Source organism: Taudactylus pleione, unplaced genomic scaffold (genome assembly GCF_031769625.1).
Source record: "Taudactylus pleione unplaced genomic scaffold, aTauple2 ptg000366l, whole genome shotgun sequence".
NCBI classification, from domain to species: Eukaryota; Metazoa; Chordata; class Amphibia; order Anura; family Myobatrachidae; genus Taudactylus; species Taudactylus pleione.
Window position 1 is genome coordinate 10,568,184 of NW_028284767.1, and position 15,934 is coordinate 10,584,117.

Below are 15,934 nucleotides of genomic sequence, written 5' to 3' on the forward strand. Positions count from 1 at the left end.
AGCACTGTAGGGGCCAGTATTGTCCCCTACCAACACATGAGAGGCATACTGGGCTGACTAGCTTGTTTTTGGAAAGATACTTTACATGTTTTCCAAATTATAGCAACTATTAAGATGATTATTTAGTTTAATATGTTATAATTATAAGGAATTGTCTATTTACATTTTTAGACATTAGCATTTCTTTTCTATTTTCTTAATATTAGGACTACTTAGTCATGAACCCAAATAACGAAGTGGCAGCAGCTTCAATGCTAGAAGAGATGATGGAAATCACTGCTCAAAACCTGGTCAAGATGGAAGTAGATGACCATTACAAATTCATTAGACAATTGGGAAAGGGAAAATACGGCCAAGTGACTTTAGTAATCCATCGGCAAAGAGGTAAGCTTTAATGTAGATAATATTGCTGATTAGTGTTCACTCGAGAGAGAAAGTAGAGAGATAAAGTACCAACCAATCAGCTCCTAACTAATACTTTACAGGCTGTGTTTGAAAAATGACAGTAAACAAAAACAAATTGCCCAGCAAAGTTGCCTTGTGCTTGTGATGTGGCTGTTTGTAAGTGTGGAGTCTGTGGGTGTTTGTACACCTGGCTTAAACCTAGTGCATATACTATTGATGTAGGTCTGGATGTATCTTGGATTTTAGTATATATTTGTAAATGCGCTTTTTATATGTGCAGTGTTTTAGTGCTTCATTTTTGTACGCAGAGTCCAACAACATCAGGAACAAAGTGTTTCCGCAATTCTAATTACAGAGCTTTACTCTACTGTCTCTGGGTCAGCAAAGGAACTTTAATGTGTTGATAATCTTCTATGTCTTAGGCAATAAGTGTATTTAAAAATTAGAGATGAGCGGTTCGGATTCTGTGGAATCCGAACCGCTCCGAACATTGGGGATCCGAGTCCACCCGAACCCTGTTCGGATGTTCACCGCCTGACTCGGATCCCCGTTCGGGGCCGAACGGTGGCCGCCTGATGTCGGATTCTCACTAGAGAATCCGACATCAGGGATCCTATTGTGTAGGGCAGAGCGCTGTGATAGCGCTCTGCCCTACACAGACACAAACACACAGCCGCCAGCGGCAGCTGTGTGTTTGTCACAGCAGCCAATGAGAGTCACACAGACTCTCATTGGCTGCTGCACGGAGGGAGCCGGCTGGAGCTCACACATGAGCTCCGTCTTCCAGCTCCCTCCGCAGTGTGTGACAGGCTCAGCAGAGCGGACGGCGCGGGAGCGGGGAATCAGGAATCAGGTAAGTTTTGTTTTTTTTTAACTTGTGAAAGTTGTGCAAGGGCCGGAGGCGCTACTGGGGGGGGTCTGCTACTGGGGGGGTCTGCTACTGGGGGGGCTATACTACTGGGGGGGTCTGCTACTGGGGGGGGCTATACAACTGGGGGGTCTGCTACTGGGGGGGGTCTGCTACTAAGGGGTCCATACTACTGAGGGGCCTGCTACTGGGGGGGGGTCTGCTACTGGGGGGGGTCTGCTACTGGGCGTCCATACTACTGAGGGGCCTGCTACTGGGGGGGGCTATACTACTGGGGGGGCATACTACTGGGGCAGCCTACTACTGAGGGGGGCCTGCTACTGGGGCAGCCTACTACTGAGGGGGCCATACTACTGGGGGGGCTGCTAATGGGGGGCATACTACTGGGGGGGCTGCTAATGGGGGGCATACTACTGGGGGGGCCTGCTAATGGGGGGCATACTACTGGGTGGCATGCTAATGGGGGGCATACTACTGGGGGGGCCTGCTAATGGGGGGCATACTACTGGGTGGCATGCTAATGGGGGGCATACTACTGGGGGCACTGTATAGGGGACCCTACTACTAAGGGGACTGCATAGGGGGCACCACTGCTGGGGGCATTGTGTAAGGGACACCGCTACTGTGGGCATTGTGTAAAAGGGGCACTACTGTGGGCATTGTGTAAAAGGGGCACTACTGTGTGTCGTAACATAAATAAGAGACACTACTTTATGGTGTAATGTGAATCAGGCCCTATGTGCGGTGTAATGTGAATAAGATTGTGCACTGTGACTCCTTGGGCCGTAGCCCACTATGTAAACAAGTACTGTGATTCTGCTGGCCGTACCCCACTGGGTGGGTGCATTGCTTTTCATTGCTGTGTGGCAATGTGTCATAGATGTGCTTTATACTGTGGTGTCTGTGTCGTTGTGCCGCTGCTTTGTCGCTTAGTAACCAGTCAGCTCACTGCAACCTTTGGCCAATAATGTTGAAAACAATATTATAAGCTGTGATATGGTCTAAATTGACTGTAAATTAATGTTATTGAGGTTAATAATACTCTAGGAAGAAAAAAAAGACCAATTTATGTGATTTTAGCTTTTTTTGTCAATTTTTGTAAAAAAAATCCAAATCCAAATCCAAAGCCAGTCACCGCAGTTTGGCAAATCCAAATCCAAAGCCGGACGACAAATTAGAACCAAATCCAAATCCGGCAAAAATGGTCCGGCGCACATCCCTATTAAAAATACACATTTAATTTTATAATATTTTATTTTATAAATAAAACTGTAAAAGAAACTAATTTTATGCTACTACACTACTACGTGCCCCATCGGATTAGTAATGAGGTTAATTACTATTTACTGTATATATCATTATAATTCAGTGGGTCCTCATAAAACTGAAATGTAATTTTTTCATAGCTGTGAAAAATATAATATACATCCCTGACTGAAAAGTACACACTGAAAGTACATTTATATATACTCTTGTGTATGACCGCATCCTTTATTTTGCAGTATTTCAGGGTTTTTTTAAACGTATCACAGAAATTTTAATCTGCTCAACCTTGGTACAGTATTAAAGTGCAAATGACAGGAGCATAGTGTACTGTGCATGTGAGGGCAAACTTTGCCAACATGCACGTCACTGTCATTAATATTGTTACAGTTTTTCTATAACTATTCTGCTTTAAGTGGTTCAATAAAACTTATTTTTTAAGGAACACCCATGGCTTTAAAGCTCCTTCCTAAGACTTTTACCAAGCGGCAGAACTTCCTGTATGAATACTGTGTCGCTCTCTCCTTGTCAACTCATCCAAACATCATTGGAATGTTCGGCATTGCATTTGAATCTTCGGAACACTATGGATTCTTGTATGAAGCTGCTCTGCATCAAGATCTCATCTCCATTATAAAGCCAAGGGTAAGATCATTTTGAACTCCTATCAGAAATGTAAACACGTAAAACAATATTTTTATACTGTTTGGATACTAATGCTGACACACCAAGGGATTTACTAGTATATAATCATGAGTCAAGTCCACAGGTACCATCCTATGGACTACACACAGACACAAACCAGATTAGCATCCTAACAGTTGCCCCTATGATAATGTGGTACCCCAGGTGTTGGTGTGGGCACAGATAAGTTAGGTGTAGATGGTACCTTACAGCTGAGATGGAAGCTCCAACGGATCTTCCTCCTTCTTTGGCAATGACTCCATGAGCTTATCCATCTCAGGATGTAGCAGATATACTAGCCCCATACACACAGTAAAATTACATAACGTGACGGTCTTGGTATATAGGTATATTAAAGGGCGGGTAAGAGGATGCAGGTCATGCGCTGATCTCTGTATGAAAATAATAATCACATAAGTATAACAGGAGATTACAGCACAAAAGAGAGTATAGCAATTTCAACACAGTAGTTAGCCATACAATAGTGAATAGGCAATCAGCAATAACGCTTTCCAATAGTTAAACAGGTTTCTTTATCTTTGCTGCTGCATCACCTCTTTGGCTATAACCAGGAAAAGAGTAATTTCTCTGTTGTTTCAATATACTATACTTTAAGCACACATTAACCTTTACAAAACACTTATATACAATAATAGCAACACAGATGATTACTCCGCAAATTTAGCAAAAACCTCAAAACTGTTCAGTATTTTACTGTAAAGTGCACTATAAGTTCTGTAATTGGAGCACTCTGTTGCTGGATAATCACTGACCTATAACATGGATGTATATGTAAACCACAATTGGTAATAGCAATAACTTTAGCATCTACTGCTGTTCTTTCCTGATTCCAGAAAGCAATAGTTTTGGTTTTTCAATGACAAAGCACAATAAACAGCCTGATTCAGAGATGTGCTGCAAACCCAATGGTTTAAGTAGATCTCTGACGGCGAAGGGACTGCACATGCGCAGGACCTGTTCCATGCATGTGCAGAATGGGTCCTGCGAGATCATTCGCAGTGCTTCCTAAGTCATAGCTTGATTGACTGTCTGGGAGTGAGGCAGAGGCAGCCCTGTGCAGAATTCTCAAAAACTGGGACATGTTGTCCCTGTTTTCTGGGAGTGCCGAGGCCAGCATCTGCACCTTCCAATGCAGATTTACTGGCCTCGTCAGCACAGATAAGGTAGCCAATCTGAATAGCCTTAGATGGTCACAATGTTGATCCGATCCCATCTTCGGATGCAGCCATTGGATCTGAGATGCTGGCTGGAGGCGTCTTCCGATGCATATTTACTGACTTCGGCAGTGGCGTTGGGTAGCCGTTTTGAGTTAAGCTTAGGCATACTTAGATAGCCGATTGGCAGGCTAAGGTAATACGATTCTGTGTCTTCGGAAGCAGCAGTAGATCACATAAGCCACAGGTGGCCATATTTTCACACAGGAGGTCTCCTGTAGTATTTACATATTTTCACACAGCAGCTGTGTCCAAAGACACAGCTGTAGTGCAAACAGCATCCACTTCTGTATCCCCCTAAACATGCAGCAAACCCTTTTTAAAGTGGCCTTCTTTTGGCATCATGGTTGCCACAGAAAGTTTGAGCCTTGGTACTAAAAGGTGTGTGGCCAAGCTGTGTGGGAGTGACATATCATGGTGTGAATATCTAATTCTTTCTATAGATGCTGTGCTGCTAAAGGGGTTGTGGCCACACTATTATGGAGGCATGGCTGTGCCTCTTTGAACCCGTCCCCTGCTTGGTATAAGTGAATTAAAACCATTGTCAAACAATCTATGATTATTTCCAATGACTGCACAGCAACATTTTTAAAGCACCCACATCCCTTCAAACTTCATCAATAAAATCATTTTTCAAAAATGTACTTCATTTACAATAAAAAGATACACACACATCCATGTGTTCACAGACATGTTGTACATGCGTGTAGCAGACATCAGCACCAGGGCTGACTTGCGCCCTGTGCCAGCCACCCACTGTAGGCGCATAACATCATGTAAAGAGGACAGGGCCACCAGTGCCAGCGAGAACAGCACTGCCTGGAGAATCCTCAGGATGCTCTGGGGGCTGTGCAGACTGCAGTTTGCATGTCTGGTGCATCCAAAGGACACTCCAGGTGGCACTGCAGCAGAGATTCTGACTGCAGGGTGGCACCCACTACCATAACTGCCCGATGTGAGGGCAGATGGAGATGGCAGCAATGACTGGAAGCACAATGCCAGCAATCAAATTCCCCCCAATGAGTGGCTACCATGGTGCTCCTCCAGAGAAGACAAGCTGTTCTGCCTTTAGCCACCGCTTAGTAAATAATTAGTACCATACTAAACATAGACAAACCCCCATGAACAAACTCTATAGGAGAACTACTAATTCTACTTTATCATTGATTCCTATTATACTGGATGGATACTGTATAGCATAATCTTCATCACAGTTTCCCCATGTACGGCCCATATAAAAGTTAGAGGGCCACCCAATGTAGCCCCCAAAGTGTATCAAGTTGGTTGTCACTGCCCTAGTAGATGGTCCTGCAGTGAACCAGGCAAATACTGTACTAGTGTTTTCTCCTGGCTCTGCAACCTGGCATATACTGTATACGAATGTTCTTTATCAATATTACTGGTGCATATGCCGTTATAGAGATGGATGCAGTGTAAGATACAGTATATGCAACCTGGCATATACTGTATACTAATGTTCTCTATCCATACAACTGGTGCATATGCCGTTACAGAGATGGATGCAGTGTAAGATACAGTATATGCAACCTGGCACATACTGTATACTACTGTTCTCTATTCATACAACTGGTGCGTATGCTGTTACAGAGATGGACGCAGTATGAGATACACCCAGCTCTGCAACCTGGCATATATATACTACTGTTCTCTATCCATACAACTGGTGCGTATGCCGTTACAGAGATGGATGCAGTATGAGATACACCCAGCTCTGCAACCTGGCATATACTCTATACTACTGTTCTCTATCCATACAACTGGTGCGTATGCCGTTACAGAGATGGATGCAGTATGAGATACACCCAGCTCTGCAACCTGGCATATACTCTATACTACTGTTCTCTATCCATACAACTGGTGCGTATGCCGTTACAGAGATGGACGCAGTATGAGATACACCCAGCTCTGCAACCTGGCACATACCTTATACTACTGTTCTCTATCCATACAACTGGTGCGTATGCCGTTACAGAGATGGATGCAGTGTGAGATACACCCAGCTCTGAAACCTAGCACATACTGTATACTACTGTTCTCTATCCATACAACTGGTGCATATGCCGTTATAGAGATGGCTGCAGTGTGAGATACAGTATATGCAGCCTGGCACATACTGTATACTAATGTTCTCTATCCATACAACTGGTGCATATGCCGTTACAGAGATGGACGCAGTGTGAGATTCACCCAGCTCTCTAAACTGGCACATACTGGTACTAATGTTTGGTACTAATGTTCTCTATCCATAGAACTGGTGCATATGCCGTTACAGAGATGGACGCAGTGTGAGATACACCCAGCTCTGCAACCTGGCATATATATACTACTGTTCTCTATCCATACAACTGGTGCGTATGCCGTTACAGAGATGGATGCAGTGTGAGATACACCCAGCTCTGTAACCTAGCACATACTGTATACTAATGTTCTCTATCCATAGAACTAGTGCATATGCCATTACAGAGATGGACGCAGTGTGAGATACACCCAGCTCTGTAACCTGGCACATACTGTATACTATTGTTCTCTATCCATACAACTGGTGTGTATGCCGTTACAGAGATGGACGCAGTATGAGACACACCCAGCTCTGTAACCTAGCACATACTGTATACTACTGTTCTCTATCCATACAACTGGTGCGTATGCCGTTACAGAGATGGACGCAGTATGAGATACACCCAGCTCTGTAACCTAGCACATACTGTATACTACTGTTCTCAATCCATACAACTGGTGTGTATGCAGTTACAGAGATGGATGCAGTGTGAGATACAGTATATGCAGCCTGGCACATACTGTATACTAATGTTCCCTATCCATACAACTGGTGCATATGCCGTTACAGAGATGGACGCAGTGTGAGATTCACCCAGCTCTCTAAACTGGCACATACTGGTACTAATGTTTGGTACTAATGTTCTCTATCCATAGAACTGGTGCATATGCCGTTACAGAGATGCACGCAGTGTGAGATACACCCAGCTCTGCAATCTGGCATATACTGTATACTAATGTTCTCTATTCATACAACTGGTGCATACGCCGTTACAGAGATGGACGCAGTGTGAGATACACCCAGCTCTGCAGCCTGGCATATATTGTATACAGGGCCGGCCCAAGCTTAATTTTTTTGGTAAACAAGAGAAACACTGCACTTTAATATTTAAGCTGGGACATCAATATACCACACATGAATTAAAAGTAAAAACTATATAGTATTTATTAAATGGAGCCAAATCGTACCACATGGATCACATTAATTGATGTACATGAATAATTAAGAAAAATCAGTACAAAACATACTATTAAACATACAAATACAACAAATACAGTGTATACAAATTTGAATACAATTATCTTGGACACCTTATATGTCTCAAATTCTTTATTGTTTTTCATTTTTATTCCGGTACCTTATATAAGAGTCTGATCAACTCTTTTTTACTGTTGAACACACTGTATTTGTCTTTTTTTTATGTTTAATAGGATTTATTGTACTGATTTTTCTTAATTATTCATGTACATCAATTAATGTGATCCATGTGGTGCGATTTGGCTCCATTTAATAAATACTATATATTTTTTACTTTTAATTCATGTGTGGTATATTGATGTCCCAGCTTATATATTAAAGCGCAGTGTTTCTCTTGTTTAATTTTTGTATGTGAGGTTGCCAATAACCTCTTTTTACACTGCTGCACTAATATTTGATCCCCTTGCCCAATCAGCGCCTGGTTCTTTTTTTCTCTTTAATTTTTTTGGTAAGCAAAAAAAGATTTTTGTGCCCCTTGTTGGAATAAACCATCATATTTATATGTTCTGATCAGGTTTAATTTAAATTCGGGAATGGAACTTAACTCTTGGCATGCAATATAAATAGTTGTAGTTGTGTAGTTTGTAATGATCTAGCTCTAGGTGTAATAGTAATATAAATTTGGGCTCCCTTTTCAAAAGTGTCCCATTATGCATCAGAACATACAGAATCCTTAGTAAAAAAAAAAAAAAAAAAACTCAATGGCCCCCAACACGAAAAAACAACTACATTGGCCCCAGCAGGAAAAAATAAATCACATTAGCCCAGATATGAAAAAAATAACCAAACACATTGGCCCGATAGGAAAAAACAAAAACACATAGGCCCCCCCCACAGGTAAAATAATAAAACACATAAGCTTCACATGGGACAAAGAAAACCACATAGGCCCCGATAGGAAAAGTAAACAAACACATTAGCCCAACAGGAAAAAAAACAAATATATTGGCACAGATAGAAAAAAAATAATAACACTGACCCCCACAGGACTTAAAAAATAAAACACATAGGCTTCACATGAAAAAAAAAAAAAACAAACACACATACTGGCAGGCTACATATAGAGACACACAGAAGGTGGACGCTCCAGTTGAGTAAACTGTGGTAGTATACGTGGTGGGTGAAATGGTTGGTGAGTGTATATGTGAGACAGTGGATGGTGACTGGAGGTGGTATGCAAGAAGTTCTTTGGACATATAGCCCTGCCTAGACCATCAATTACGTCTAGCATGCCCATCCCTTCAATACAACTGGTGCATATGCCGTTACAAGCGCACAATGCAGCTGACTTACATGCAACTCTGAATAACGCCCTGATAGTTTAAATAACTGCTAAATGTTGTTATATTCAATATTTTTATATATTTTAAGCATTTAAGTCCTAATAGTACAGGTCAAACTAGCTGCAATTAGAGATGTGCGGGTTCGGTTCCCAGAGAACCAGCAACAACTGAATTTAGGGGTTCCGAGTTGAACCAACTTCGAGTTCGGAATCACTTTCGGGCACCAAGTCAGAACTCGGATTTAATAACCAAACTCGGGTTTTGGATTGCATGTAAACAGGTCAAAAATATATCATTTTAGCAGTTCTGTTTTTGTTTTGTTTTTTAAATACAGATCTAAAACTAAAACACGTGAGGGTGGTTTTGAAAAAACAAAACACAAAGATGAATCTGGATTAACAAAAACACAAGGGTCAGCACACATCACTAGCTACAATATGTGTAATTTTAAAGGTATCCTAATCTCATCTTTCATTTGTTACAACAGGAAGGAGTCCCAGAGCCTATTGCCAAGCTGTATACCAATCAACTAGTCAGCGCACTCGAGTTTATCCATGGTAGAGATCTGGTCTATCGAGATGTCAAACCTGAAAATGTGCTACTGTTCGGTCCTCAGTGTCAAAGAATCAAATTAACAGACTTTGGCTTAACTCGCCCTAAAGGCACCTTGCTTAAACTTGTATCAGGTATCATACCTTACACTGCACCAGAATTAAGCAATACCCAAAATGGGGAAGCAGTACCTATTGATTTCACATTAGATGCATGGGCCTTTGGCGTTCTTCTCTTTTGCTTGATGACCGGGTATTTCCCATGGGAGAAGACACTGCCATGTGACCCATTCTTTGAAGATTTCATTGTCTGGCAGACAACTGGCAGGAAAGAAGATTTATCTTGGCACTGGAGGATACTTACACCAGAGGCATTGGAAATGTTCAAGGAGTTAATGGCTTTGAATCCATCTGAAAGGAGTCCTGTAAACAAAGCATTATGGTATTTGGACTACCCATGGAGAGTTGATAACTGGAAATCACTGGGAAGCTTATAAAAGGAGTGTAAACTTATGAAAGTGCTCACAGACATCTAAATGTCACAAATGAAATTAGTAATATAATTTTCCAACTGATAAATCCCCCTATTATGGAAAATAAATGTGCCCCACTCCTCTATCTGAGTAAAGTGGTCCAAACATGGACCCCTTCCGCTAGGAATGTAGAATAGGCTCTGTACCCATACTCATAGAGCCATGTACTGTAGCTGATTACTGAGATGGCCATAGCCACTACCTAGTCTCTGATTCCATAATCTTATGAACTCCTTACAAGAATTAATTGTAAGTAAAAGGGAGAAAATTAATTATACTTCAGTGGGACACTCTTCTTGTTGGGCATGATTACAAGGCAATGGAATTGGTGAATGGCATTTCTAGAGGTAAAACTAAGGGCATTTGTACAATAAAATGAATTAAAATATGAAATCTTTATTATTAGTATTGAATTGATGCAATTAAAAAGCACAATGTAAACAATTATGTGGTTTAAGTGAATAAAAAATGGGTGTGGTTAGCCAATACAATTATTGTTCTTTCATTTACATTGTGCGTATTTAATATGTCTGTTTCACTCTGGAATGGGTAGTTTATGGAGATAGCCATATGACCTTTGCTTAAAGAAAATTATTGAATATTATTGTCATATTAGTGTCAGATAAGTAATTATATAACTATATGTTTTAGTAACCCCATTTCTATGGTAACAGTAATTTTATGGAAAAATTATATGATGCTAGTATTATGGATATGTCATTCACCGGGTCACTAACTGTTGTGCACTGTTGTGTTGGCCGGCCTCTTTTATTTCTCATGTATTTCCCCTTCTTATCCCCTGTCTCCAGTCTAATCCATTTAACTCTCCCCCCGGTCTCCTGTCTAATCCATTTAACTCTCCCCCCCCACTCGTCTCTCTCAACCCAACCACATTTCTCTATCTCCTTAGCCCATTCTTCCTATATGTTTCTCTCCACACTCCTCTCATTTCCCATAGCTCTCTCTCCCTCTCTACCAGGCATCCACAATGCATCTCCCTATCCCCACCTACTGCCATCTCTCTTTTTGCGTCTTTTACTTAAGAGCCCCATACACCTGAGCTATGACTCTCCGCTATGCCGGCGCCAACCCGATCGGAGACCAAAACTGCTGCCAAGAGGAACATTAGTCTTCCTCAGCAGTGATGCAAAGAGGGACAATATCCCCTCAGTAGCTGACTCGGGCCCCTCCAACAAGCCCGGATAGTCAGTATCCCCCGCCACCACCTAATGGCACCCCCGGCCAAAACAGCTCTGACCCGTCAAGGCCTGTAAGATGTCCTGTGGTATACAGCACCAGGATGTTAGAAGCAGCTCCTTTAAGTCATGTAAGATGCGAGGTGGGGCCTTCATAGCTTAGACTTGTTTTTCTAGCACATCCCACAGTTCGATCGAATTGAGATCAGGGGAATTTGGACTCTAGAGGCCCTCAACACCTTGAACTCTTTGTCATGTTCCATACACCATTCCTGAACAGTTTTCGCATTATGGTCACTGCCATTAGGGAATACTGTTGCCACGAAGTGGTGTACTTGGTCTGCAATGATGTTTAGGTAGGTAGCAAGTGTCAAAGTGAATGCCAGGACCCAAGGTTTCACAGCAGAAAATTGCCCAGGGCACCACTCTGCCTCCGTCGGCTTGCCTTCTTCCCATAGTGCATCCTGGTGCCATCTGTTTTCCAAATAAACACACACGGTTGTCGACATGATGTAGAAGAAAACGTGGTCCAGTTCTAATGCTCACGTGGCCATTGTAGGCGCTATTGGTGGTGGACATGGATCAGCATGGGCACTTTGACATGTCTGTGGCTATGCAGCACCATACACAGCAAGCTGTGATGCACTGAGTGTTTTGATACCTTTCTATTTTAGAAAGAATTAACTTTTCCAGCAATTTGTGCTACAGTAGCTCTTCTGTGGGATAGGACCTGAAGGGCTAGCCTTCGCTCCTCACATGCATCAATGATCCTTGGGCGCCCATGACCCTGTTGCTGGTTCTACGGTTCTTGTTCCCTGGACCACTTTTGGTAGGTACTAACCACTGCATACAGAGAACACCCCACAAGACCCGCCGCTTTGACCCAGTCGTCTAGTCATCACAATTTGGCTCTTGTCATAGTCGCTCAGATGCTTATGCTTATCCATTTTTCCTGCTTCCAACACATCAACTTCAAGAACTGACTGTTCACTTAATCAATGTTATTCATGGCACCTGTCAGTGGTTTTAAGGTTATGTCTGACGAGTGTATATACTGATTTGTACTAAGTGGTCATATTCCATCTTGACAGTTTTTTAGTCACGCCTTAAGAAACTTATGCAGTTAATTTCTATGGCTGTATTAATTTTTTATTAAAGTTTGGCAAGCCTCACGAAAAGTGTGACAAATTTCCCCATCAACAGTCCTAAGGTCTTCGAAGGAAGTAGGACTTGTAACAGTATAAAGCAAACTTCGGTGATAAAAGCATTCAAAATGTGTTGGATGTACAGTGTAAACACTGCCAAGAGCTTCTGTTGCTCTGATACCAGGATAACCATCTAAAGCAACTCCCTGTTTTCTGCGCATACAAACTTTTCCAGAAGCATTCCATTTGTAATATTTATCAGCTCACAGTACAGCAGGGCCCTTGCAAAGTCATCATTTTGAGACAGTTCAAAGAAAGAAGTCAATGTTGTTGCGAAATTTGGTATAGTCAGACACCTGAGAATGCTAGGAAAGCCTGCTAAAGCGCTCTTCGATAATAAACATTAAGATCATGACATCAAACGCTCACTCCGAGGCCCCACAATGAGCGTACAGCCAAAATTGTAGTTTTTAATTAATTAAAAATGAACAGTAATTAATTTCAAATTTTTTTAGTTGCCTCGGGCGTGTTTTAATACGCTCGTATGTAAAATTTCACGATCACTCTGGCTCCCCCCCTCTGTACTGATCAATCTTCCCTCCTCTACACGCCTTTCTGTCGCACCCATCCACACCACTCTTATCTAATCAGCGCAGCTCTATCCTCTGCTCAGACCTCAGTTGCATAGACTGCATGTGTGTATTCCAATGAGCACACAATTCTGTGAATTAGCAGCTCCACCATTTTGTGAGTGACCGCAATCTCACTCTGTGAGAGTGCTGAATCTGCAGTTAACCACAGGGTGTGATGGCATACCATATCTGTTTTGCGCAAGGAACACATCCATTAAAAGGTGTCAGCCTTAATGATCGGAATTTCATTGCTTTTTGAAGTTTTGATTGGCAGAAATTCTATAGGTTTCGTGAATTTCAGATCATATAGTCTAAGAAGCCTTAACGGGACATGTGAAACCGTAGGGTTTTTTGCCTATGGAATTCATTACTTTTTTATAATATATTAACCATCAGGGACGTTATTTTCCCCTGCGGCTGCTCCATCTCCTCTACAGCTGCCAGGTGGGGGTGCGCCGGAACATGGGGACGTGCAATGGGTGCAGAGGGACCAACCTAAAAGGGACTCCCCCCCAACCTAAAGTTAACTTTCAGCAAGCCGCCCACTGGGCGTTTGACTGGTCGTATCTGATACGACCATGTCAGGGAAAGTCCAGCCTGGTGTGGTCGTATCTGATATGACCGTGCCAGGCAAGTGGTTAAGAGGTGCTAAAGTCACACTGAGTGCACTGCACACAAGTGCAGTGCATGACTCGGAGCCGAGTATGTCCCATGAGACACCACAACAGGTCAGAGAGGCATGTGCTGAGCACTGATTGGTGGATCTAATCACATGCTTCTCTGACCCATGGAGATCAGCAGCAGCCTCATGGGAAGGATTCATGAAAGGAAGGTAGCAGTTTCTGCTGGGCATGTGTTTGCGGGTAGAGATACTGTAGATCCCCTTCAATAGATGTACGATGACGTCATCTGCCAGTGTCCAACGTCATTCCCTGCCATCCAAGTGGGCATAGAGGTGGAATATAACCATGTGGCGAGCGAAGCGAGCCATCGTGCACGCAGCGTGGAGAGCGAAGCGAGCCAGCAAGGGGCCAACTTTCTTATTTTTGTGGAAAGTGTGGGCAGAAATCTCCACTTCCGCCCTCACTCACGTCACTTCCAGGTACAGCTACTGAAGGGGTTTTATGCTCTTCCATGTGTTTGCTGGATGCTGGGGGAGCGAGCATGGAGCCCCCATAATGAATAGAAGCAGTGAGGTATTTTTTTTTTTTTTTTAGTTTGGATACACATACGCACCTGTACTGTGTATGTAACATGTCTGACTTGTTAGAGGATAAAGTTTAGGGAAAATGAGTTTGAAGTCTGAGCCTGTCTTCCTCCTCTGATAATATTTCCCATGTGTGGCATGGATGCAATGTGTACTGCACCTGTTGAGCTAAACTTATTGCATTATTAGTTGTTGTATGAATTGATGGATTGGAGGGATTAAGAGGATTTATAGTCACTATATGTGCGTGGTTATGTCTGTACTGTACATAGGTCGGCCAGATGGAGCAAAGCTTGCAGCGTTTGATATGTATATTTGTTTATAATCCTTAAATAATTTTCTTGTTTTATACCTACAGAATATTTGCAGTGGTGTGTGTGTGTATAGTACAGAGAATAGCAGGGTGCATACACTGGGCTAAATCCTATTCGGTGCGAGTAGGGTCCTGCGAGCCATTCTCATGGTGAACTTGCATTGCATGATGGTCTCTGTAGTCCTAGAGTGAGGTTCAGTGCACCGTAGCAATAAGCTCATAAGCCTACTCCAACCTATAACTCCTGGCAGCCCGCAGGTAATTGTCCTTCTCCTCTGCCGGTGCTGGTTGGATAGATTGTCTGTACAGGGATGTGCTTTTGGCTGCATACGTTTCCTGAGCTGCATAGTATTGCTGTGTCTATTACCCCTTTTACACCAGAGCTAAAACCCGGGTTATTGCACGTTTAACCCGGGTAGCTCTTTGGTGTAAAACAGGCTAGCGTTGGATTCCCGGGTCAAGTGACCTGGCAATCCAACCCAGGTAACTTGCAGGGTTTTACACGGGAACAACCTGTGAAACCCTGCAGTGTAAACGGGTACCCCAGGTCATTCGACCTGGGTCCCATTTACAACATGGAGGACTTCTGGGTTTCTCGGCGCTTGGAGATGTCATCTTCAAGCGCCAGGAGAAGTGTTCCATTGCATCCGTGTGCAGTGTGAACGGCGCCTATCAAAATTACTCCCAGTAAAGATTATTCGCAGTAGAAAAGGTCTGTCCTGGGTCTGACCCATTTTGGAACGGTGTTCAAAATCACGGGTCAGACCCAGGATTTAGGTGTAAAAGCAGTATAAGAGTGAGGAGGCAGGGTGAGAGCAGTGATGTCCACATACAGAGGCCAAATCAGCAAAAACAAAACATCCCTCAGGCTTAATGACCTCTGTCATGAAGTAGGTGGTGTGGCGGGTTATTCCAGCTGCCCCTGAGGAGGTGACATTCAGCAATTTGAGGGAACCAAAATTAAATATCCCCCCCAACCTGAAAATGTTGTGGTGCCCCTGATCACACACGGCCCTGATCACACACGGACATGCATGCACAGAACCCAAAACATCCTAATCTCACGCATTTACAGAAGGTCTCCATATTTGTTTACTCTGCATTAGTGGGTACAATGGCACAGCCTAAGCAATGGCATGTCCAAAAAGAATTTAACATTTTCAGCTTCAATACTTCCACTTTAGGATCAGTATGAATTTTACCTGAACTTTATTAACTTTGAAAACTGATTGGAGCTGAACTGGAGAGAAACAAAAAAAAACAAGATTCAATAGTCGTCCAT

General features: G+C 42.8%; 1 protein-coding gene across 1 annotated transcript in view; it reads left to right on the plus strand.

The window, feature by feature from the left end:
• The window catches only part of LOC148508475 (serine/threonine-protein kinase SBK2-like), a 52,321-nt gene extending 41,700 nt beyond the window's left edge, over positions 1–10,621 (plus strand). The window contains exons 2-4 of the mRNA XM_088444492.1: positions 207–384; positions 2,979–3,181; positions 9,563–10,621. Of these exons, the coding sequence (XP_088300618.1) occupies positions 219–384; positions 2,979–3,181; positions 9,563–10,123 (930 nt within the window). The 5' untranslated portion in view covers positions 207–218 and the 3' untranslated portion in view covers positions 10,124–10,621. The remainder of the gene's footprint in view (positions 1–206; positions 385–2,978; positions 3,182–9,562) is intronic.
• The last annotated feature ends 5,313 nt before the right edge of the window (positions 10,622–15,934 follow it).